This window comes from Salvelinus alpinus, chromosome 10, assembly GCF_045679555.1.
Source record: "Salvelinus alpinus chromosome 10, SLU_Salpinus.1, whole genome shotgun sequence".
Lineage (NCBI taxonomy): Eukaryota > Metazoa > Chordata > Actinopteri > Salmoniformes > Salmonidae > Salvelinus > Salvelinus alpinus.
In genome coordinates, this window is record NC_092095.1 from 60214116 (window position 1) to 60240084 (window position 25969).

Consider the following 25969-nt stretch of genomic DNA (forward strand, 5'->3'; position numbering starts at 1 on the left):
GGGGAGTTGTGGTGTTTGTGTGTGTGTGTGTGTGTGCATGCGTCTGTCTGTCTGTCTGTCTGTCTGTCTGTCTGTCTGTCTGTCTGTCTGTCTGTCTGTCTGTCTGTCTGTCTGTCTGTCTGTCTGTCTGTCTGTCTGTCTGTCTGTCTGTCTGTCTGTCTGTCTGTCTGTCTGTCTGTCTGTCTGTCTGTCTGTGCGTCTGTGCGTGCGTGCGTGCGTGTGTGCATCCCAGACATAAAAAATGGTGTGCCTTTGATTCCTAGTAGAATGTATGGCCTTCTGTCTGTCTGTAACCCCGCTCACCTGGTTTGATGTAGAGCGTGGCGTTGCAGGATGCTTTCCCGGCCGCGTTGACAGCGGTGACGCAGTACGTCCCGGTGTCTCCAGACCTCATCTGGGTTATCAGTAGGGAGTGCTGCTCCCCCTCAGCCCTGACCACATGGGACGGGCTGCTCCTTATCAGAACATTACTCTTCTTCCAAGTCACTGCATTCCAAGGGGTCACACACAAAGACACATCTCAGACCACGCTCAGACAACTTAATCACAGTCCCTTCCCCTGTGTCTAGGTGCAGAATGATGTGTGGCCCTTAAGCACCAATCCAAGGTCAGTTTGACATACAGGAAATATTCAGACCCCTTCCCTTCGTCCAGACTTTCTGACATTACAGCCTTATTCTAAATTATATATTTTTTTTTATATATTTAATATTTACAATTTAATCCAATAAGGCTGTAATGTAACAAAATGTGGAAATAGTCAAGAGGTCTGAATACTTTCCGAAATCACTGTATTACCTCATCATGGTCCAAATGTGTTTGGGAAAGGCAAAAGCTGACCCCAAAGCTTTGCTTAACCTCTACCTGGAGATGACCTACCTGTTGGGAGGGGTTTGCCAGTGATGACACATTTGAGCAGGACCTCAGAGCCAGCGGTGGCGATGGTGTCCCCCAGGGGCCTCTCAAACGCTGGTTTCTCAGCTGGCCCCTCATCTGCCGACATGTAAGAGTCATCTGAATCGTCTCCTACTACAGAAAGGCAGAAGCTGTATTACTTTCCTTCTATACTGTAGATATTAATCTATTTAGGACGGTAGCACATTAATGTCTGGCTGATGTGTCGCCCAGTGGATACCTGCAATTCAGTGTCCTACCTGTCTCAGGAGACATAGGCTGACTTTCCCAAGACTTTCCCGAGACTTTTCCCTTCTTCTGAGTCTTGGAAGCCCTGCCCTCCTTCTTCCCTGCTCTTCTCATCTTTTCTCTCTCTCTCTTCTCTCCTGTCTCCTCCTCTTCCATTTCCATGAGCTCGTCCTCCACCAGGATGGTAGGAATGGTCATCTTCAGCGCGGGAGACGTCCTCCCCGGCTCTCCCTTCCGTCTCTTCGTTAGAGGGCTGATGGAAGGGGTGGAGATGGGGGTGGGGGACAGCCGTGGGGGCTTGGGGGGATAGGCAGAGGCTGGCTCTTTGGCAGGGGTCGGTGATGGTTCTCTCTGCATGGTGGGGCTTGGAGACCTGGGGCTTGGAGGCCTGCGGTGGTGTAGAGGTTTCTCAAGCTCTTTCGGAGAGGAAGGCCCTTTGGGGTAGGTAGGCGGTGCTCTTTGTGCGGTAGGGGTTGGAGACCCGGGGTGGTCCATCCTGGGTGGAGGCTGCTCCAGCTCTTTATCTGCCAAAGGCCCTTTGGGTGTTGGAGATACAGCTGGTTGTTCCTCGGCCGTGTGTGGAGGCTTCGCCGCTGCGGGAGAGCTCCAAAGGCCTTCCCTGTGTCAAATGCATTATGTAATGTTGGCACAGAAAATAGAATAGAAAGGAATTATGTAATTTATATCTGTAATGTGTGTGTACATATATCACTATTGAGCTGTCAGAGTAGTGTGTACCAATGCACACAGGCACGTACACACACGTACACACACGTACACACAAATCGACACACACACAATGTTAATGGATCATCTCAGCCTACCTGGTTGGGCTATTCCGCGTGACTCTTGATGAGGGTGATCGTCGTCCTGGTAACTGGTTAACCAGTACTGTCTCCATGGAAACAGAGCCTTTCCCCACACTTTTAGACTCAGACGGCTGAGCTGACGCTGAAGCTGAATCATGCTGCTCCCGTTGCGGAACATTCCTTTGATCTGTCAGAACCTTCTCATGGGATTGGGATGATTTTCGGGACGAAACACTCTCTTCAACGCTCTTCCCTAATAGTCCTCTCTCCTCCAGGACCTTCTCCCTCTCTTCCAGCTTCTTGACCACCTGAGGGGGAATGGGCTCCAGCTTGCCCACAGACTGTCTCTCCATCTGGGGCAACTGCTCGGTGGAGTAGGCCTTCTTCAGGTTGGGCCTCCCCACCAGCTTCTTGATCCTGGCCAGCTCCTCTGTGAACTTGTTCTGGAAGCTCTGGACCCTCTGCTGGTAGCTTGGTTTGTCCTCCAGAGACGAGGCCCTCTTCTTTCCGAACGTGGAGCGCCTCGAGGCCGCGGCATCCGGCTGGCTTGTCCCCTCCTCTTTGGAGACCCCCTCCAGATCGCAGGATGCCGCCCGGCCGAAAGAGCGCCCAGATCTGACCCCCGCACTCACCTCACTCACCTTTTGTTCAAACTCCTTGATCTTGTCAAAGATCTTGGGTGCGGCGCGGGCCAGTTTGGGTGTCTTGCCACCACTGCTGCCGCTGCTTGAAGTATGGGAGGAGGCTCCTGAAAACATCCCTGGGAGTTTGTTTTTGACCACAGCTCCTCCTAGGGAAGGGTCTTGGGTACTGTGTGAGGTGACACTGTTCTTATGGGAGCTGAGAGATGTTGTGGGTTGGGATACAGTTTGACTGGACTGGGGTGAGGCAGGACTGAAGGATGGGCCTGTTTGGGTTTGGGGGAGAGAAGGAGATGGGGTCCTGGAAGATGGAGGTTTTAGGGAAATGGAAAGTTAGACGTATAAAGAAGGGACAAGGAGAGGCCCAGGTTTTTGGAAGAGGAAGAAAAGCCATTGGATGTTTGTGTGCTCGGTAGAGGATATTTGTTTCAGAACGTTTGTTTGAATCTCGTAATTGTGTGTGTGTGTGTGTGTGTGTGTGTGTGTGTGTGTGTGTGTGTGTGTGTGTGTGTGTGTGTGTGTGTGTGTGTGTGTGTGTGTGTGTGTGTGTGTGTGTGTGTGTGTGTGTGTGTGTGTGTGTGTGTGTGTGTGTGTGTGTCTACATAAATGAGTGTCCACTGCTTTATGAAATAGTAATACTGTTTATAGTCAATATAATTTGAGTGTTGATTTCTCATCAGGACAGAGGTACCTTTCACAAATAAACAGAACATGGAATGGCCGTAAATGAAGTGATTTTAGCACAGCTAACACTTAACTTATATGGACACAAATCTCAATACACTATAGGAGATAATGCATGGGTCTAACACAACATGTGTAGGAGCCAAATAGATCATATTGTATATTTGTATGTTTCCAATTCATGATCCCTGTCAAGTGTATGTTCCCCCTCTACAGGCCAATGGAGAATACAGTTAAAAGTCATACAAGCTCCAAGGCCTACTGGAAGTGACTGGAATGGCAGCACACAGGCTTTTGCCCAGACCAGACCAGACCAGACCAGACCTGAATGGTCAATGTTATCATGTAGCAGTGACACATAGAGAAATAATACGAGTCCTGTATGAATTAATCTAATACTATCTCTTCCAACATAACCAGGAAAGACCCCTATTCATCAACTATGAACATAATCACACATGCTTTGACACACACACACCTCTCATGTTAGCTGGACACACAGTCAATTTAGTTGTGATGAAACTAGCTGGCAAAGACATGCAGACAAACATCAGCTTTGATTCACACTTCCATTCATGCTTGTGACACCAACGCTATGAAGATATCCAGGATTATCTGACGGTAATGCTAGTAGAACACGGGAAACAATTTGGTCAATATACATGGCATGCAGCAGAAACCCAGGGAAACCAAACGCTTCAGTGGTACTTTTTGATATCATAATAAAATCGAACCAAGCTCAAGACAGAACTGAACACAGCTGGAAAATGTCATGGCATGAAGTCAAAGGAAGGTATGATTAAAAAAATTAAACAGAAATAATATACTATCGGAAGCAATGATGATTTGAAAAAAGCTAAAAGGCAAGGACACAAAAGGAAATTTAAAATACATTATCAATTCGATAGAAAATATGAAATCTTTGGGAATAAATGGATCTAGGAAAATCATGATGTGTAATATTTTGTGTTTGTTGTATCTGTTAAAGTTGGGAAATTGGTTTGGAGGCCACTCTTTTTCTAATCAGTGAAAATAAGAAGTTGTCCCTATAAAGGCATGGAAAACGTTCTTCCCCTGTAGAGGCTGAACATGCTTCCATAGTAGTCGCTTCCTACAGACACACTTTCCTCCGACCCCAGCATGGGTTGGTTAGTGCGAGCCAGGTTAGCGTGTGACGCCCGGATCAAGGGCTCCACACCCAGGTGTCTGACTAGGGCCCCTGGCCCCCCATCGGTCCCGCCGCAGAGAGCTTGCCTGCCGGGGTGTGTTGGGTCCTGGGCCCCTGGGGGCCGCGAGCCCAAAGCCATGAGCTCCCTCTCCACCACTGGGTCATGGCCCCCAGGAAGGGTGGCCCTCCGGTCAGGGCTGGAGTCCATCATCCTACATCCTTCACCTGCAGGGACAGAGGACAGGGGTCAGGGGTCAGACTGGAGATGGAGACTTAGAGAAGAATGTGGATTAGAGAGAGAGAAATTAAGGTTTAAAGGAGAGAGAGAGAGGGAGGAGAGAGAGGGGAGAAGAGAAGGAGAGAGCATGAGAGACAGGGAGAGGGAGCGAGAGCGAGAGCAAGGGAGAGAAAGAGAGAGACCGAGAGAGGAGAGAGAGAGAGAGAGCGAGGGGGAGGGAGAGTTAAGACAAGCACTGGAGGAATGTCTAAACCAACAAAGATGATTGATTAAGTAGAGAGGCGGGAAAGAAGGAAATAAGCAAATGTGTTCCACCCCAAGCACTGAAACAACCCCCGAGCTCGATCAATCAGTGATTGACATTTTATCGAGTGGAGATGGAGACAGAAATGCGTCGGCAGCTGAAAGAACTTGAAGTCAGCAGCTTCCTTTAACGACTAAACCCATTTATTGGGACGAGACTAGGAAACGAGGGAAAATAAGCAAGCAGCATCTCCCACGAGCACTGAGGATTCTAAACAGACTCAGCTCCACAGACAAAACACAAATTCAGATCTCTAAAAAGCTCAATATGAGCAAACTGTAGTAGACGGAGGATGGGGCCTACTGATAAAAGCACACAGCCTTCCAAAATCTTGCCATGCAGATCCTTAAAAGCCTCTCTGGCAGTGAGGTGGATTCCCTCTGGCAGTGCTTCTCCGGGCGCTCCGGGTGGAAGGAAGGGGAGTGTTCTACTAATCCTCCCACGCAGGTGTGGAACGGGACTTTTTTTAAATGGGTTTTCCATTTCCCATGACTCATTCTGATGCTAATGATGATGAAAGACATTATCCTCACACAACACCTTACTAACCACAAGCATCCTACATGTATGCATTATCGGTTAACAAAAGGTTCTGTTAGAACCAATTAGGATTTTTATTTTTATTTTTGGGAAAATGAATTAAATTAGCTGGTGGAATATAATTTACATGCATTAGCTACATTATTAGTGAAGATGATTTCTGTGCTGAGCTAAGGGACAGTTATTCGAGGAAATGCAATTTGCATTGTTATCTGGTTGATACTTGGTAATGTATTTCACATCTCACTGCAGGTGGGGCGATGAGTGAAAGCCAAGTCTTTGTGTTGGTTCCTTTGTATGAAAAGAACAAACACTGAATCCCTCCTCCACTCTCATTTGATAGCACCATTCTCTCTCTTCTTCTCTCCTCTTTCGGGAACGACGGCACTCTCGGTCTGTCAACACGAAACCTTCGAAAGTGCAAACAGTCTCTTTACAAGCGATCAAGGAGGACAGAATTGAAAACAGATTTGTGCTGCTAGAGGAGTGTATCCATATTCATGGTCTACATTTAGACAGGCTGGTGACCCCTGTTGTGAAGCATCTGCTTTGGTGGCACCGATGAGCACTGTGATACCCCCATAACAAATCACCATCAGTTCCCTATCAAATCCTGTTTCATCTATATTTCCATACACAAAGAGTTGGTGCTGCTAAGTAAAGGGGCGGCATAATGTGATGCTCCCGATGGGGAAGTGCTCTGTTTTATGAAAGCCAGGGCTTTCTATCCAGACCATAACTCTGTAGGGTGGCAGTGACACACACACACACACACACACACACACACACACACAGACACAGACACAAACACAGACACACACACACACACACACACACACACACACACACACACACACACACACACACACACACACACACACACACACACACACACACACAGACAGACAGACAGACAGACAGACAGACAGACAGACAGACAGACAGACAGACAGAGAGAGAGAGAGAGAGAGAGAGAGAGAGAGAGAGAGAGAGAGAGAGAGAGAGAGAGAGAGGGAGAATGCAACGGCTCCAAGAGGTTACCTGGCAGCATGTAGGTCAGAATGTCACATTGTCACACCATTACATCATGGCGTGAAGGATTAAAGGAGTCTGTCACATCATATATACGTTTCATCCAACGAGTAGGGCTAATGCCAACATACACATAGTGCCATAACCGACAGTCACGCTAAAGCCATGCAAACACATGCATTTACTTTTTTATTTTATTTTTTTATTTCACCTTTATTTAACCAGGTAGGCTAGTTGAGAACAAGTTCTCATTTGCAACTGCGACCTGGCCAAGATAAAGCATAGCAGTGTGAACAGACAACACAGAGTTACACATGGAGTAAACAATAAACAAGTCAATAACATGGTAGAAAAAAAGAGAATCTATATACAATGTGTGCAAAAGGCATGAGGTAGGCAATAAATCGAATAATTACAATTTAGCAGATTAACACTGGAGTGATAAATCATCAGATGATCATGTGCAAGAAGAGATACTGGTGTGCAAAAGAGCAGAAAAGTAAATAAATAAAAGCAGTATGGGGGGTGAGGTAGGTAAATTGGGTGGGTAGTTTACAGATGGACTATGTACAGCTGCAGCGATCGGTTAGCTGCTCGGATAGCAGATTTTTTAAGTTGTTGAGGGAGATAAAAGTCTCCAACTTCAGAGATTTTTGCAATTCGTTCCAGTCGCAGGCAGCAGAGAACTGGAAGGAAAGGCGTCCAAATGAGGTTTTAGCTTTAGGGATGATCAGTGAGATACACCTGCTGGAGCGCGTGCTGCGGGTGGGTGTAGCCATCGTGACCAGTGAACTGAGATAAGGCGGCACTTTACCTAGCATAGCCTTGTAGATGACCTGGAGCCAGTGGGTCTGACGACGAACATGTAGCGAGGGCCAGCCGACTAGGGCATACAGGTCGCAGTGGTGGGTCGTATAAGGTGCTTTAGTAACAAAACGAATGGCACTGTGATAAACTGCATCCAGTTTGCTGAGTAGAGTGTTGGAAGCTATTTTGTAGATGACATCGCCGAAGTCGAGGATCGGTAGGATAGTCAGTTTTACTAGGGTAAGTTTGGCGGCGTGAGTGAAGGAGGCTTTGTTGCGGAATAGAAAGCCGATTCTTGATTTGATTTTGGATTGGAGATGTTTGATATGAGTCTGGAAGGAGAGTTTGCAGTCTAGCCAGACACCTAGGTACTTATAGATGTCCACATATTCTAGGTCGGAACCGTCCAGGGTGGTGATGCTAGTCGGGCGTGCGGGTGCAGGCAGCGAACGGTTGAAAAGCATGCATTTGGTTTTACTAGCGTTTAAGAGCAGTTGGAGGCCACGGAAGGAGTGTTGTATGGCATTGAAGCTCGTTTGGAGGTTAGATAGCACAGTGTCCAAGGAAGGGCCGGAAGTATATAGAATGGTGTCGTCTGCGTAGAGGTGGATCAGGGAATCGCCCGCAGCAAGAGCAACATCATTGATGTATACAGAGAAAAGAGTCGGCCCGAGAATTGAACCCTGTGGTACCCCCATAGAGACTGCCAGAGGACCGGACAACATGCCCTCCGATTTGACACACTGAACTCTGTCTGCAAAGTAGTTGGTGAACCAGGCAAGGCAGTCATTAGAAAAACCGAGGCTACTGAGTCTGCCGATAAGAATATGGTGATTGACAGAGTCGAAAGCCTTGGCCAGGTCGATGAAGACGGCTGCACAGTAATGTCTTTTATCGATGGCGGTTATGATATCGTTTAGTACCTTGAGCGTGGCTGAGGTGCACCCGTGACCGGCTCGGAAACCGGATTGCACAGCGGAGAAGGTACGGTGGGATTCGAGATGGTCAGTGATCTGTTTGTTGACTTGGCTTTCGAAGACCTTAGATAGGCAGGGCAGGATGGATATAGGTCTGTAACAGTTTGGGTCCAGGGTGTCTCCCCCTTTGAAGAGGGGGATGACCGCGGCAGCTTTCCAATCCTTGGGGATCTCAGATGATACGAAGGAGAGGTTGAACAGGCTGGTAATAGGGGGTGCGACAATGGCGGCGGACAGTTTCAGAAATAGGGGGTCCAGATTGTCAAGCCCAGCTGATTTGTATGGGTCCAGGTTTTCCAGCTCTTTCAGAACATCTGCTATCTGGATTTGGGTAAAGGAGAAGCTGGGGAGGCTTGGGCGAGTAGCAGCGGGGGGGGCGGGGCTGTTGGCCAAGGTTGGAGTCGCCAGGAGGAAGGCATGGCCAGCCATTGAGAAATGCTTGTTGAAGTCTTCGATTATCACGGATTTATCGGTGGTGACCGTGTTACCTAGCCTCAGTGCAGTGGGCAGCTGGGAGGAGGTGCTCTTGTTCTCCATGGACTTTACAGTATCCCAGAACTTTTTGGAGTTAGAGCTACAGGATGCGAATTTCTGCTTGAAAAAGCTGGCCTTTGCTTTCCTGACTGACTGCGTGTATTGGTTCCTGACTTCCCTGAACAGTTGCATATCGCGGGGGCTCTTCGATGCTATTGCAGTTCGCCACAGGATGTTTTTGTGCTGGTCGAGGGCAGTCAGGTCTGGAGTGAACCAAGGGCTATATCTGTTCTTGGTTCTGCATTTTTTGAACGGAGCATGCTTGTCTAATATGGTGAGGAAGTAACATTTAAAGAATGACCAGGCATCCTCAACTGACGGGATGAGGTCAATATCCTTCCAGGGTACCCGGGCCAGGTCGATTAGAAAGGCCTGCTCGCAGAAGTGTTTTAGGGAGCGTTTGACAGTGATGAGGGGTGGTCGTTTGACCGCGGACCCGTGGCGGATACAGGCAATGAGGCAGTGATCGCTGAGATCTTGATTGAAGACAGCAGAGGTGTATTTGGAGGGCAGGTTGGTCAGGATAATGTCTATTAGGGTGCCCATGTTTACGGATTTAGGGTTGTACCTGGTGGGTTCCTTGATGATTTGTGTGAGATTGAGGGCATCAAGCTTGGATTGTAGGACTGCCGGGGTGTTAAGCATATCCCAGTTTAGGTCACCTAACAGAACAAACTCTGAAGCTAGATGGGGAGCGATCAATTCACAGATGGTGTCCAGGGCACAGCTGGGAGCTGAGGGGGGTCGGTAGCAGGCGGCAACAGTGAGAGACTTATTTCTGGAGAGATTAATTTTTAAAATTAGAAGTTCGAACTGTTTGGGCATAGACCTGGAAAGTATGACAGAACTTTGCAGGCTATCTCTGCAGTAGATTGCAACTCCTCCCCCTTTGGCAGTTCTATCTTGACGGAAAGTGTTATAGTTGGGTATGGAAATCTCAGAATTTTTGGTGGCCTTCCTAAGCCAGGATTCGGACACGGCAAGGACATCAGGATTGGCAGAGTGTGCTAAAGCGGTGAGTAAGGCAAACTTAGGGAGGAGGCTTCTGATGTTGACATGCATGAGGCCAAGGCTTTTTCGATCACAGAAGTCAACAAATGAGGGTGACTGGGGACATGCAGGGCCTGGGTTTACCTCCACATCACCCGAGGAACAGAGGAGTAGTAGGATGAGGGTGCGGCTAAAGGCTATCAAAACTGGTCGCCTAGAGCGTTGGGGACAAAGAATAAAAGGAGCAGATTTATGGGCGTGGTAGAATAGATTCTGGGCATAATGTGCAGACAGGGGTATGGAGGGGCGCGGGTACAGCGGAGGCAAGCCCAGGCACTGGGTGATGATAAGAGAGGTTGTATCTCTGGACATGCTGGTCTCAATGGGTGAGGTCACCGCATGTGTGGGGGGTGGGACAAAGGGGGTATCAGAGGTACGGAGAGTGGAACTACAGGGTCCATTGCAAACCAAAACAATGATAATGAAAACTAGCCTGAACAACAGTATGCAAGGCATATTGATATTTGAGAGGGACATACAATAAGGCATAAAGTGATTGCAGGTCTTGATTGGGAGAGCTAGCTAAAACAACAGGTAAGATAACAGCAGCAATAACAGGGTGCTAGTCTAACACAGCAACAACAGGTAAAAATGGCGACGACTAGGCAGAGAGGGTCGGATTAACTACACACAGATCCTGAGTTAAAGCACAGAGCCGACAGATAAAACACAAATAAACAGAATGGAGTACCGTGAATTAATGGACAGTCAAGCATGCATCAGCTATGTAGCCAAGTGATCATAGTGTCCAGGGGGCAGCCGTAGATGGAGCAGGGAGGCCTCCACTAAGCTAGCACGCGGCGTTTAAAGTTAGTAGCCCGGGGGGTGGTCTGCTCAGACGGAGGGGGTCTGCTCAGACGTGGTCGTGTCGACAGAGAATCCAGAGAATCCAAGCCGAATGGCGAAAAAGAGGTTGTGAATTGTAGAATTGTGTTTGCTAACTGGTGCTAGCTTCGTGGCAGTGGCGCTAACTGCGCTAGCTGCAAGCTAGCTGTGAGGATCAGAAGTAGTGGCTCAGGGATTACGGCAGGAATCCGGCGTTGTTGTCAAGAGACAGTCCGATGCTGGTAAATTGGTGAGTAATATCCAGGCTAATAACAGGGCTGGTGTCTGTGCAGAAGGTAAAAGCTACTAGCAGCGGCAAAAAAATGGCTAAATTAGCTTGTAGCTGATTTAGACCAGTTGTGATGGATTGGCAGGGCTCTGTGTCGGCAAAAAAAAGGTCCAGTCCAATTGGCAAAAGAGGTATTGTAGCCCAAGAATTCGCTGGTAGACCTCTTCGGCTAGCCGGCAGATGGGCCTAGCTCGAGGCTAGCTCAAGGCTAACTGGTGCTTGCTTCGGGACAGAGGTGTTAGCCAGTAGTAGCCACTCGGTTGCAGCTAGCTAGCTGTGATAATACGGTGTAATTGTCCAGAGCTTGCGTCAGGAATCCGGTGATGTGGTAGAGAAAAAGCAGTCCTATATGCTCTGGGTTGATATCGCGCTTGCAGACTGGCAGGTATTGGCCCGGTATTGAAGCTGGCTGTGTCCGAGTTAAGGGCGAAGACCGCAGCAGTGGCTAACTGACTACTAGCTAGTAGCTAGTTATCTGGCTAGCTTCTGATTGGGGTTACGGTTCTAAAGTATAAAAAAAATAGCAGGTCCGTACCACATTGGGTGAGGCGGAATGTAGGAATGTATATTCAGTTCCTAGATGGAAAGTGAAATTAAAATATATACGAAATGTATACGAAAAATACGAATACTATTTACACGGGACAGACAGGACAAAGACACATCCGACTGCTACGCCATCTTGGATTGATCGCCAGAAGAATTATGCTTACGTCTTAATCCCGGAAACCTGATTTACAGACTTGATTAAGGACGGGCCTTTAAATCACAGATCATGCTCAAGTTAATGAATTAAGTGAATTACCTGCAGGCACTCTACGGCCAGCCTTGTCCTGGTGCCGCCCGCCAGGTCCTTCCTTGGTTTCCATGGGTACCTGGGGCTCCGTGGCTTCATCCTCTGTGGTTTCAGAGTCTGATGGGAGGAAGATGAGGAAGAGGAGGGTGAGAAGAAACCGAGAGAGGAATAAAACAACAGCTGAGTCTGAGTCACGGTGACAAATGACACTTCATTTTCACTTAGCGACAGAGAGGATAATGGGCAATAGAGTTGAGCCTTGGCAGGTCTCCTTCAGAGGTAATACAAGGGGGAGTCACTGAACCGTGATATGAAGCCAGATGTGGCCTCTAGAAATACACCACTAGCCTGGTTGAAATACCTTTATAGAAACGACCTTCTAGACTGGATACCTGCGGTTCTAACGAGGTATGTTACTGGTAATAGAGCAGGCTAGTGCTGAAACCAGACTAGCATCCATTCCATTCCAAACCCATTGGAAGTCTATTGACCCCTACAGAAGACAACGTCAGTAAGGACTAGTATACCTCTTTTAACTGCAACAGTGCCCTTTAGCCCACTCATTTATGGTGATTAATATACAGTACCGGTCAAAAGTTTGGACACACCTTCTCATTCAAGGGTTTTTCTTTATTTTTACTATTTTCTACATTGTAGAATAGTAGTGAAGACGTCAAAACTATGAAATAACACATGGAATCATGTAGTAACCAAAAAAGTGTTAAACAAATCAAAATATATTTTAGATTCTTCAAAGTAGCGACCCTTTGCCTTGATGACAGCTTTGCACACTCTTAACATTCTCTCAACCAGCTTCATCTGGAATGCATTTCCAACGGTCTTGAAGGAGTTCCCACATATGCTGAGCACTTGTTGGATGCTTTTCCTTCACTCTGCAGTCCAACTCATCCCAAACCATCTCAATTGGGTTGAGGTCGGGTGATTGTGGAGGCTAGGTCATTTGATGTAGCACTCCATCACTCTCCTTCTTGGTCAAATAGCCCTTACACAGCCTGGAGGTGTGTTGGGTCATTGTCCTGTTGAAAAACAAATGATAGTCCCACTAAGCTCAAACCAGATGCGATGGCGTATCGTTGCAGAATGCTGTGGTAGCCGTGCTGGTTAAGTGTGCCTTGAATTCTAAATAAATCACTGACAGTGTCACCAGCAATGTACACCCACACCATCACACCTCCTCCTCCATGCTTCACGGTGGGAACCACATATGATGAGATCATCCGTTCACCTACTCTGCATTTCACAAAGACATGGCGGTTGGAAACAAAAATAAAACATTTGGACTCATCAGACCAAAGGACAGATTTCCACCGGTCTAATGTCCATAGCTCATGTTTGTTGGCCCAAGCAAGTTTCTTCTTATTATTGGTGTCCTTTAGTATTGGTTTCTTTGCAGCAATTCAACCATGAAGGCCTGATTCACGCAGTCTCCTCTGAACAGTTGATGTTGAGATGTGTCTGTTACTTGAACTCTGTGAAGCATTTACTTGTGCTGAAATTTCTGGGGCTGGTAACTTTAATGAACTTATCCTCTGCAGCAGAGGTAACTCAGGGTCTTCCATTCCTGTGGCGGTCCTCATGAGAGCCAGTTTCATCATAGCGCTTGATGGTTTAGGCGACTGCACTTTAATAAACTTGCAAAGTTCTTGAAATTTTCCGAATTGACTGTCCTTCATGTCTTAAAGTAATGATGGACTGTCGTTTATTGCTTATTTTAGTTTTTCTTGCCATAATATGGACCTGGTCTTTTACCAAATAGGGCTATTTTCTGTATACCCCCCTACCTTGTCACAACACAGCTGACATATATTTAGATTGTTTGGGTTATTCTACAATGTAGAAAATAGTAAAAATAAAGAAAAACCCTGGAATGAGTTGATGTGTCCAGACTTTTGACTTGCACTCTATCTCCTTAATAGATATAAGCACCCAATAAGTACTGTAACTGTGGCCTTTGATTTGGAGGCCTTGTGCAAATCATCTCAAGGGTCGATTCAGCGACCTTTGATGAGATCAATAGAGATGTTACAAAGAAGCTGACATTTCTAGGGAAGATGTTAAGAAAAAACATGAACCACTTAAGAGACTTAAAAGGACATTATTAATGGGTGAAACACTAGAAGAAACTTGGACATGGTCAAAACTAAATGGTGTATAGTGCAAAACCCTGTGGAAATGTTTGGAATAGAGCAATAGACATATTCAAGAGACAGAGAAATCAAATAGATGGAAAATGGTAAATAAAGAAAGGGAAGAGGAAATGAGTCCAGGCAAACATGGGAGGACCTCATTCACAACAGTATCTTGGCTTGTAGACGTAACAAGAATCTACATAAAGCCCCATGGGGGTTTAGCACATTGATCTGGCAAATCAATAATAACAACAGAGAGAGAGAGAGAGAGAGAGAGAGAGAGAGAGAGAGAGAGAGAGAGAGAGAGAGAGAGAGAGAGAGAGAGAGAGAGAGAGAGAGAGAGAGAGAGAGAGAGAGAGAGAGAGAGAGAGAGAGAGAGAGAACGGACAGATGACAACGAGAGCGCGAGAGAAAACAAGACTGGTTTACCATAGCTTTGCTTTCGGCAGGAGCGGAAAACTTCGCTTCCATAGTGGCAGGAAGAGAGGGCAGACGGGAGAGCACAGTTACTATAGAAACCACCATCTCTCTCACCCACACGACCAATCGGCTCCATACCCATTAGAGTCTAAAATCACCAGCCCAACTGCCAACCCTGACACATACGCTTAGATAGCCTACTGCTGGAGCTTGCTGAGGAAGAGGCAAGCAAATGGGTTATGCCTCATTTCACTGTCATGTTGCTTTGGATAACAGTATCTGCTAAATGACAGAAAAAGGGGTAAATGTGAAATAGACAATAATCATACAGTTTTAATAGTCAATTTCCTTGTGTATTTGGGTTCACCCATCTGTACCAAGTGGGATGGGACTAAATAGCTGGATACACACTGTGCAAGGAATATCGACTCAGCAATATGAGAGGCTGTAATTCAAAATGTCTAGCTGCAATATACACCATGGATTAGATGAACAGTTGGGTGGAAATATGATTTGGAAAAGGAGCTGTGAGCATTTCTGTTTGACTGAGCTTCCAGATGTAATGCTAAACTAAGACCCTCAGAAATGATTCATTCTGTGATGTTATGCAGAGAGGCAACAATATGGGTACAAGAAAATTGCTTGTGGGGGCGGAGGAGAGGCATTCTGACAGCTAAATAATAAAAAAGCCCACTGTTTTTTCCTAGCAGCAATTAAAACATGAAAAATGCATGACATCTCTGTACTAAATAATTTTTTTAACAAGGATCTTTTTTAATACAGAAAGCGTTAAGTGGTTCTCAGATACAACAACAAGCTAAATATGCGCAGTAAAACTCAGTTTCTGTGTAATAACTATGTATTAATAACTGTGTAATAACCATTATTAACTGTGTAATAACTATTATTAACTGTTTAATTACTAAGTAATAACTGTGTAATAACCATTATTAACTGTGTAATAACTATTATAAACTGTTTAATTACTAAGTAATAACTGTATAATAACCATTCTTAACTGTGTAATAGTCATTATTAACCGTGTAATTACTATTATTAACTGTGCAATTACTAAGTAATAACTGTGTAATAACTCATACAGAAAACACACCATGGGTGAACCTTCCAAACGTCTTGGTGGAGTGTCCAGTCCTCTGAAATAATAGAGAGATAGAGGGTTGCATGAGTCAAACAAGCAAAAAGTACAACAGTCATGAAACTTAATGAGTTACTGAAACCAGAGGATTCCATTTTTGTCAGAATCCAAAAGGCCCAAACAAGAGAAGAAGCTCATATCTCAAACTGCATAATGTCCTGCATCCTACATCCTTATAACCTCATCTAAAACCCTACACACTGATAACTTGATAAGTCATTACTTCCAATGACTCCTATAACCTTTGATGACTCCTATGACTCCTATGACCAACCATCGATCAGGACCTTGAAGAGCTCACAGAGAGCTCAATGGAATGACTCATTACAGTACAGAGACACAGAAAACCCTGAAGTCAGAGAAAAGTAATGATTCAACTGCTAGATCAATCAGGCTGCTCTGCTCTCTAAGTACCATGCCTACTGCTATTTGCCAGTCAGAGCCTGTTGATGAAGTGTTGCCTGGTGGCCACAGTGAGACAAAAAACAACCGAAGCAACTAGAAGCGTCCGTTGTCAATCTCCTGTTCCTGATTATGGGGAACTCTGGGCAATCATATCAACACATACAGATGTAGGATCTTCATTTGAGCCAGTTTGCTACAGCAGGAAAATAATCCTGCAGCAACAGGAAATGTGAATTATTATGTGGATTATAGTATTAATATTAATTATAATGTTAATATTATTATATTAATGGACATTTTTTGTAGGGGTAGATACATGTTTCATTAGGGCTAAATCTGATATTTGAAAGGGGAAATTACAAACGTTAGAAGTCTTTTTAAAACTTGAATAGATCACAAGTTTGCATCTCAGCAACAAAAGAGTGATCAAATTAAGATGTTACATCTGTAGTAGGCAGAACCAGGCACAAACTGCATTTCTGCACAGTAAAGGTTTCTGGCTTGGCAAGGCTAGGTAATCACTGGGCACCATAGTTTCCTCAAAGCTCTATAGTGTTTATGCCAGAGTTTGGAGAGGATATTTCACAAGGTTTATATGGTTATTTCTGAATATCGACTGTGTCGTACATACTGTACCACGTAATTGTACTTGGTCATCTGGTGCTACATATCAGTTGTCTGCACTGTGGCCCAGTGACACACTTCTCTATTCTCCACAGATCACATTTGGGATAAACCCAATGTCAAATCCAAAATATCAGACGTTCTCTGCCAGGATACATGTTGTAGGGTACACATATGCTAATTAGAATAAAATATCTTACAAATGGAACATTTATAATATAAATGGAGAAGAAAAAAAATTGACCGTGAAATTTGTCCGAAAGCTGATTTTCAACCCAGCTCCCAAAGGCATCTTCCCACCAACCAACAGAATGGGACATTGACCCCCAGGGTGGCATTCTTTGTTACCGTGTCATGTGGAACTGTAAAGCCATACCCTCTGTGCCACAGAGGCCACTAGAACCCAGAGGACACTGAGGACATTCCACACAGAGAGTTATACCATGCAAAACCTACTGTACAGACCTGGATTTATTAACCTATAGCAACAATGATCTGTGTTTACTGGTAAAATGGTAAAAGGGTGGGGCAACAAAGTATGTATCCTTCTCTTGGTTCTAGTAATCTATCACAAAGCCATTACAGCTCTGTAGTACTCCATGAGAAAACGGCTTAGAAAAGAGCATGCACTAAGTGTAACAAAGCAACTTTGTGTCTGAAGGTAGAGACTCACCTGGAACCTCTTCTTGGACCAGATTTTCTTCATGTCTAGAAGTAGTGCCTCTGTATCTCTCTTACTCTCTCTCTTTCTCTCTCTCGATGCCCTCCTCTGGGTTGCAGATTACCTGTGGCACTTGCTCAGCCAAACATCACTGCTGTGATCCTACCCAAATGGAGTGTGGGCCAACCACAATAATTCTCACACAAACCATGTAAATAGATTGAGCTCTCTTCACACGCGTGGGTGTTTATAATCCTCTGGTCTGGATGAGAGGAGGAACGTTCGGGGATTACAATCCACAAAATCCAGGTGTCTTTGTGTGAGAGTGAGAGTGTTTATCCGCCAAGGTGAGCAGCATCACTCTGACGTAGCAGACTATGCTCTGACTGCTGCCGGAGGAGAAAATGTTCAGCCGAATGCTGACACAAGCCGAGCTGGTCTCCATCCCCTCCAGCCCATCCCTCCCTCCTTCAACCAAGCCCCTCCTCGGAGCAACAGCAGCCAGCCAGAGAGGAACAGATTGAGACCCCAACCCGTGAGGACAACAGTGGAGAGGTGTGATCCGGAGGAAGGAAAACTACCTGCTCCTCTAAAGCATCCTCTCTGTCTCCTCTCTCACAGCAACAGCAGCAGCAGGAGGAATGAGAGGAGAGGAGAGATAGCCGCCAATAATGAGAGAGAGAGAGAGCAGACAAAGAGAGAGCAGAGGGGAGGCACAGAGGGAGCAGGAGAGAGAGGAGAGGGTAGAGAGAAAGATGGACGGAGGGAGAATAGAAAGTGGGAAATAGAATCAGACAGAGTTCCCTCCGTTCTGTTGACATCATAAACCCACAGTTGAAGTGTGCCCCGCCTTCCTCCCCAAAATCCAAATCCTTAATCCAAACGGACTCTTTTTTGGGGATCCCTCTCTCCTCTCCACCTCTGCTTTATTCTCTTCAGCTCCAGTATCTTCACAGAGGAGAGGAAGAATGCAGCCTCCCCACCCCCAGGGCATCAATTATACATTCATGGTCCATGTCTGTGACGTTCGACTAAATCTGACTTCACGCTAAATAGCAATCAGTTATTTGCACCAGTGAACAGAGCAGAATTGCCCCTCTCCATTTCTCTCGCTCTGCTTCAGCTCTGTCCCCAACACTACAAATGGCGTAGATAGATTAGGTTGATGGCTAGCTGGTGCAACATACAAGCTGTGCACGCCATAGTCTCTGACAGATACACAAATCAATAGGAACGACAAACACCATGGATACATTCACCGTACATTTGACATCAACAGTAGGTTGTGCGTTTGTCTTTGTGGTGTTTTATACACAGTGTATCTCTCTCACTACGTTAGTGCAGGGTTTCCCAAACTCGGTCCTGGGCCCCACCTGGGTGCACGTTTTTTTTTCTTCCCTAGCACTACACAGCGACTAAAATAACCAACTCATCATCAGGCTTTGATTATTTGAATCAGCTGTGTAGTGCTAGGGCAATAACCAAAACGTGTACCCAGGGGGGGCCCAGGACCGAGTTTGGGAAACTCTGCGTTAGTGTGTCAGTAGGTCAGAGTGTGTGAGGGAAATGGAGTCTTAACCATCAATAAATTATGTGGGAAAAGATGATGATGTCTTTCTACCCCGCCTCCCCGTTCTACGGTTCTCACAGGAATAATCATCAACTAGAAATAACAGATCATGAAACAAACAGATGTTGTGAAAGGAATTAGGGAACGAGGAAAGGTGAAGAGAACACATCATCCTCCCACTGCTATCACCTGACACTACAAATCCTCCCTTCTTATTACAGGCCCCTCACTCACTCACTCACTCACTCACTCACTCACTCACTCACTCACTCACTCACTCACTCACTCACTCACTCACTCACTCACTCACTCACTCACTCACTCACTCACTCACTCACTCACTCACTCACTCTCTCTCCCGCTCACTCACCCCCCCAACTCACCCACTCACTCACTCACTCACTCACTCACTCACTCACTCACTCACTCACTCACTCACTCACTCACTCACTCACTCACTCACTCACTCACTCACTCACTCACTCACTCACTCACTCACTCACTCACTCACACTCACACTCACACTCACACTCACACACACACACACACAATGTATTGTTCTCTACGTGAGACACGCTACTGTTTATATGTGTGATACACAGTGTCAATATCCAGGGGATATTACCACATGCCCATAAATCAGAGAAAGCCAACCATTCACAGACGTCGCAATAGATGAGTCTTTTTATAGCTAAAGCCTCCATTGTTCGTAATACTGTTGTTTATTTACCCATTTGGCTGTTTCTAAGTAAGTGAATGCACCCTAATTCAAAAAATACAGCCAATACTGTGTTCCTTTTCACTCAAAAGCTGCTTCAATAGCTATAAGCCTTCTCCTTCCTTCCTTCCTTCCTTCCTTCCTTCCTTCCTTCCTTCCTTCCTTCCTTCCTTCCTTCCTTCCTTCCTTCCTTCCTTCCTTCCTTCCTTCCTTCCTTCCTTCCTTCCTTCCTTCCTTCCTTCCTTCCTTCCTTCCTTCCTTCCTTCCTTCCTTCCTTCCTTCCTCCCCCTTTACCCCATCCCTCCCTCTACCTCTCTTCGTCTCCCTCCATCCCTCTTCATCCCTGCCCCATCACCTCACCCCATGCATCCCCAGAAAGAAGGGATTTTCTCTGGCTGTGAGTAATCAATAACAAGGGTCTCTGTGCGATACAGGATACACCACGATAGTCACAATTCACTCGACCGGGATCAATATGTCCCCGGACCAATCATAACACTGCCTTCTATTACAGCAGTCCAATGAAAATCCAAGAAGCAGGTGTCAAAGCTACAATACGTTGTCAGACAAATGACCTAAGGGGGATTCAGTTATATCACCGTAAGTCACCATAGTAACACAATGGGCGTATATTTTATAGTCCAAAGAAGCTTCCTCTCCTCTCTTTCTTCCCCATCATCAGTTACATGAAAATAAATGAAAGCAACATGACTTCCATGCAGATATCAATTAGCTGATACAATACAGTAGCCAGCATACCATTTACTCTACTTGAATGAGCTTACAACAATGAGAAACAGAGCAGACTTCACGGAAGCCCATTGATTTTGTGACAGAGGGGGGTTTCAGTGGCGCAGCTCTGATGAACTCTGCAGGCCCACAAGTCTATCAGAGACATTTATCTGGCATTAGCTCCCTGAGGTGGAAAACAGACCCCGCTGTGGGTGCATCTTAATCGAGTTGGTTTTTTATACATGAGTCACTTTGCGCTACAGGTCCAACCACAGGACACGGTCAATTCCAACAGAGGAACCCAGAGCCTTCTCCAAAACCTGTTAGTCACAACCCATATCTAGGCGTTTGCTGGGGAAGACAAGGTCATCATTCCTCTTGCCCAGAGGTTTCCCCGGGTCTACATGTTCGTTTCCGGTTTCCCTGTCTAGTTAGAGGAAACGTACTACCGGGCACAGACGTCAGTTCAACGTCTTTCGATTTACATTTGGTTAAGTTGTCAACTAACATGAATTCAACATGAAATCAACCAAAAATATCACCCTGTCATTGGATTTAGGTTGTAGGTTTGGCGAAAAAAAGACAAAATTGCTTTAGGTTGATGACTTTTTGCAAATCCAATCAGTTTTCCACATTGATTCAACACTATCACGTTTCATTTTAGGGTTGAAATGACGTGGAAACAACGTTGATTCAACCAGTTTTTGCCCAGTGGGTTTGTACATTCTACTACTGTAATAGCCTTTTAATAGAACAGAAGCCATTCCTTTGTTGTAAACGTAGCTCAGAGTCAGACCCTGTGGAGATACAGGGTGGTGTAGAGGTCCAGGCCCAGGTGACAGACACAGTCTGTACTGACTGCTGACGACCACACAGAAACCTGATCCTATCACCTAATCCTGGCCCCCTCCAGGCCTCAGACCATGGGACTGACGCCTAACTAGAGAGAAGGAACATAAACAGGACCAGCGCCAGGCCAAACACGGAGGCGCCTCATCTCATGATCTGGGGTGAAATTTCCCCTTGGTACAGATCTAGGATCATCTTTCCTCACCTGACAAAATAGGTCAGTTCCCTTAATATGGCCAGTGGTGGAAAAAGTACCCAATTGTCATACTTGAGTAAAAGTATAGATACCTTAATAGAAAGTTACTCAAGTAAAAGTGAAAGTCACCCAGTAAAATACTACTTCAGTAAAAGTCTAAAAGTATTTAGCTTTAAAAATGCTTAAGTATCAAAAGTAAATGTAATTGCTAAAATATACTTAAGTGTCAAAAGTAGAAGTAAAAGTATAAATCATTTCAAATTCTTTATATTAAGCAAAGCAGACGGCTCCATTTTCTTGTTTTTAAAATTACGGATAGCCAGGGGCACACTCCAACACTCAGACTTTATTAACAAAAGATGCTGTTGTGTTTAGTGAGTCCACCAGACCAGAGGTAGTAGGGATGACCACGTGTTCTCTTGATAAGTGCGTGAATTTCAAAATGTTCCTGTCCTGCTAAGCATTCAAAATGTAACAAGTACCTTTAGTTGTCAGGGGATATGTATGGAGTACAATCTGGTATTATGGTACAATTATGGTACTATAATATTTTCTTAAGGAATGTAGTGAAGTAAAAGTAAAACTTCTCCAAAATATAAATAGTAAAGTACAGATACCCTCAAAAACTACTTAAGTAGTACTTTAAAGTATTTTTACTTAAGTACTTTACATCACTGAATATGGCGATACATTGTGGTCCGTGACCATGCACTGTGATACATTCTGGGAATGTAATGGGATTTCACATCACACAGATGCCTCTTGCTAGTTTATCTCATTCTCTAGGTCTGGTCTGTGTCAGTCACAGGACTGGATAGTAGACTGGGGTGATAAAGAGAGGAGAGAGAGGGGGCAGAGACACACTGAGAGAAGGAGAGAAAGAGAGAGGGGGCAGAGACACACTGAGAGAAGGAGAGAAAGAGAGAGGGGGGGCAGAGACACACTGAGAGAAGAAGAGAAAGAGAGAGAGGGGGCAGAGACACACTGAGAGAAGGAGAGAAAGAGAGAGGGGGGGGGGCAGAGACACACTGGGAGAAGGAGAGAAAGAGAGAGGGGGGGCAGAGACACACTGAGAGAAGAAGAAAAAGAGAGAGAGGGGGCAGAGACACACTGAGAGAAGGAGAGAAAGAGAGAGGGGGCAGAGACACACTGAGAGAAGAAGAGAAAGAGAGGGGGGGGGGCAGAGACACACTGGGAGAAGGAGAGAAAGAGAGGGGGGGGGCAGAGACACACTGAGAGAAGAAGAGAAAGAGAGAGAGGGTGCAGAGACACACTGAGAGAAGGAGAGAAAGAGAGAGGGGGCAGAGACACACTGAGAGAAGAAGAGAAAGAGAGAGAGGGGGCAGAGACACACTGAGAGAAGAAGAGAAAGAGAGAGGGGGGGCAGAGACACACTGAGAGAAGGAGAGAAAGAGAGAGAGGGTGCAGAGACACACTGAGAGAAGGAGAGAAAGAGAGAGGGGGGGCAGAGACACACTGAGAGAAGGAGAGAAAGAGAGAGGGGGGGGGCAGAGACACACTGAGAGAAGGAGAGAAAGAGAGAGGGGGGGGCAGAGACACACTGAGAGAAGGAGAGAAAGAGAGAGGGGGGGCAGAGAGAGACTGAGAGAGATACTATGAGATACTCTATGCCTACAGTATGGACTAAAATTAGGAGGTACTGTATCTACCATGTGACCAGACAGATAGGCAGTCGGGCTGACAGACATACAGACAACTGGGGGGGGGGGGGGGGGGTGAGATAATGTATTTACAACTGCAACCCACAGCTGAGTCTTTGAAGTATTGCAATATTATCCTTTGAAACAATGTACTCCCTAGTAGTTGCTGTACATAGTACAGTCATTTTATGGATGCAATGCCCAGTCATTTTTCTCAGCGTCTGTTAATAGTTGAGAGCCTAGAAAAAGAGACTATCCTCAGAGGCAGTGCGTGTCTAGTTATCATCATCAGGGGATGCTGTGAATAGCCTGCTCATTAGATGAGTATTAATGGTTTGCACTGGAAGCCTGTCAGCCAGCCAACACCTGTTAGGTTTGAAACATCCTGGTCCCCAACTAGAATCAGAAGAATAGGTCAGTGGCATTGTACAATTCAATATTCTATAAGGAGGTAATGGAAGAGAATGAACAGTAGACAATATGAGTCTGATCTTCTGTGTCTGTTGTGACCTCATCATGGTCCAGTCCATTTTTACTTCAGACTTCGTCCCAGTAAGCACAACAACATCAGATTGTCATAAGATAACAGATAGCTGAACAGTAAGAAAGAACCTACTCAAGAGCCCAGACACTTGCCACCTTTTCCGAGTGGTTGGTTAGAAAGAGTTCTAACACTCACCTTTGGGTTTCTTTCTCCTGGGGCCGGTCACGCCGTCCCTCACACTTCTCAAAGCCTTCAGAGCATCCAGATACTCCTTCTTTAACATGGCTCCAGTTGATATCTCTCTCACTCTCTTATTCTTTTAACATTGGGCCTCTCAGATGTGTAATCCTCGTTAATCAAACGTCCGTCTTCTTGTCGAACTCTCAAATCACCATCAAATCACAATCTAAGCCCATTCCTCTACACTTAACAGTTCTTCCTGGTTTTACCCTCAAATCCTGACCTTAGTGAGGTAAGAATGACTTATTTCAAAATGGCCACTTCTCCTTAGTTGGAATGTGTATCCCAATCCCATGGAGGCAAGGGTGAATATGAGATCCTTAAAATGGCTTCTCCTCCCAGACTCCTAGATGTACTGTCTACTTCATGGCCAGGGTGAGGACATATTCCTTAAGATGGCTGCCTCAATGCGCCTGATGGTTCCCTCTGCCACGCTCAGGCCCTCTCTCTCTCTCTCCCCCGTTCCCCCTTACTCCAACACAACAACACCAAGCCCGGTGGTCTATTTCGAGTGGGCTATTGTACACCCCTGTTACCCCTGCTCTGTACCCTTACAGTGGACCTGCCCTCCAGTAATAAGGAGATTACAGACAGGGCTGAAACAACCTTTACTGTCTTGTCTGACTCTCTGCTTGGACTGAGAAACCCCCTACTAGTGACAGACTGAAGAAGGCGTCCTGTCATCCTGTGATGCACTGAAACAGAATCTGAACTCATTAAAGAACAGAGAAAGTTTGAACACAACTTATTGTCTGTTTTGACAGCCAATGAACATGGCAAAGATATCGTTGTCAGCCATGAATAACTTCAACAAGCTGCTTTAAAGCTGGAATCCTTAATGGTGAAACTGCTACGTCTGTTGAGTCTTGAAAACCCGTCCTTAGGCAACACAGTGACTAGGTTTCAATGATGGACTCTTTTGGCGTAAAGGAAGTACTGTCTACGTCGATAAAGAAAAAAAATCTGGGGACTTAAATCACAAGCCAGACATGCCAGAACATTGCAACTTAAAACCAAAGTTTGCAGGCAAAACCTTTGCAGTGGTTATAGTGAAGGTTGAAGGTGATCTCCGTATTGCTAGCTACTATTTTGTATTTTATTTAAGTTGATAAAGTATTGATGTAGGCAGTGAGGTAGTTCCTCTTTGCCAAAACAGTCCATCATTGAAACCAGACTCTAGTTACTGTGTTGCTCACCAAACACAGTGACTAGCAAACAACAAACACAGTGACTAGCAAACAACAAACACAGTGACTAGCAAACAACAAACACAGTGACTAGCAAACAACAAACACAGTTTTTTCCCCTCTGATATCATCGCACTTGCGATAGAACAGCAGAATATGCACTGTCGTTGTTTTTTCAATGCTGCCGAACATGCCTCCACCTCTGTTCAGTCATCAAAACAATAACAATAACAAAGGCTCTGGACAGTGGTGTAAAGTACTTAAGTAAAAATACTTTAAGGTACTACGTAAGTCGTTTTTTAGGGTATCTGTACTTTACTTTACTATATTTATTTACTTTTACTCCACTACATTCCTAAAGAAAATAATGTACTTTTTACTCCATACGTTTTACCTGACACACAAAAGTACTCGTGTCATTTTGAATGCTTAGCAGGACTGGAAAATGGTCCAATTCACACACTTATCAAGAGAACATCCCTGGTCATCCCTACTGCCTCTGATCTGAGGGACTCACTAAACACAAATGCTTCGTTTGTAAATGATGTCTGAGTGTTGGAGTGTGCCTCTGGCTATCCATAAATTTAAAAATCAAGAAAATCCTGCTGTCTGGTTTGCTTAATATAAGGAATTTTAAATGATGTATACTTTTACTTTTACTTTTGATACTTAAGTATATTTTAGCAATTACATTTACTTTTGATACTTAAGAATATTTAAAACCAAATACTCTTAGAATTTTACTGAAGTAGTATTTTACTGGGTCACTTCTACTTTTACTTGAGTCATTTTCAATTAATATTAAGATATCTTTACTTTTACTCAAGTATGACAATTTGGGTACTTTTTCCACCACTGGCTCTGAGGGAGAACATTGTCTCTGTTTCCCCTAAAGCCGATTCGATCTTTAAGTAACTATAAAAAGTAGAGGTGAACTTTTGAATGACGGACCAAAATCAGAATCAATTTGACAGGCTAAAAACACATGCACAGAGTGTGGTGGTGGACTACATTACATTCTAAATCTGAACGGGATTGTTCTACTATGTCTGACGTCACTAAATCGGTCTCCTGCTTGA

The 25969-nt window shown here is 45.2% G+C and overlaps 1 protein-coding gene across 10 annotated transcripts in view; it reads right to left on the minus strand.

Moving 5' to 3' along the window:
• The window catches only part of spega (striated muscle enriched protein kinase a), a 59024-nt gene that overhangs the window by 28255 nt on the left and 4800 nt on the right, over positions 1-25969 (minus strand). For 6 of the 10 annotated variants that reach the window (XM_071330108.1, XM_071330106.1, XM_071330109.1 and 3 more), the window contains exons 3-8: positions 11847-11954; positions 4532-4670; positions 1968-2894; positions 1155-1762; positions 880-1029; positions 304-486 (exon numbers count right to left, since the gene is read on the minus strand). In XM_071330108.1, coding sequence (XP_071186209.1) covers positions 304-486; positions 880-1029; positions 1155-1762; positions 1968-2894; positions 4532-4670; positions 11847-11954 — 2115 coding nt within the window. Of the gene's footprint in view, positions 1-303; positions 487-879; positions 1030-1154; positions 1763-1967; positions 2895-4531; positions 4671-11846; positions 11955-14416; positions 14452-15518; positions 15562-17265; positions 18316-25969 lie in introns of those variants that run through there. The other 4 variants (XM_071330111.1, XM_071330112.1, XM_071330114.1 and 1 more) reach the window with 4 other exon arrangements.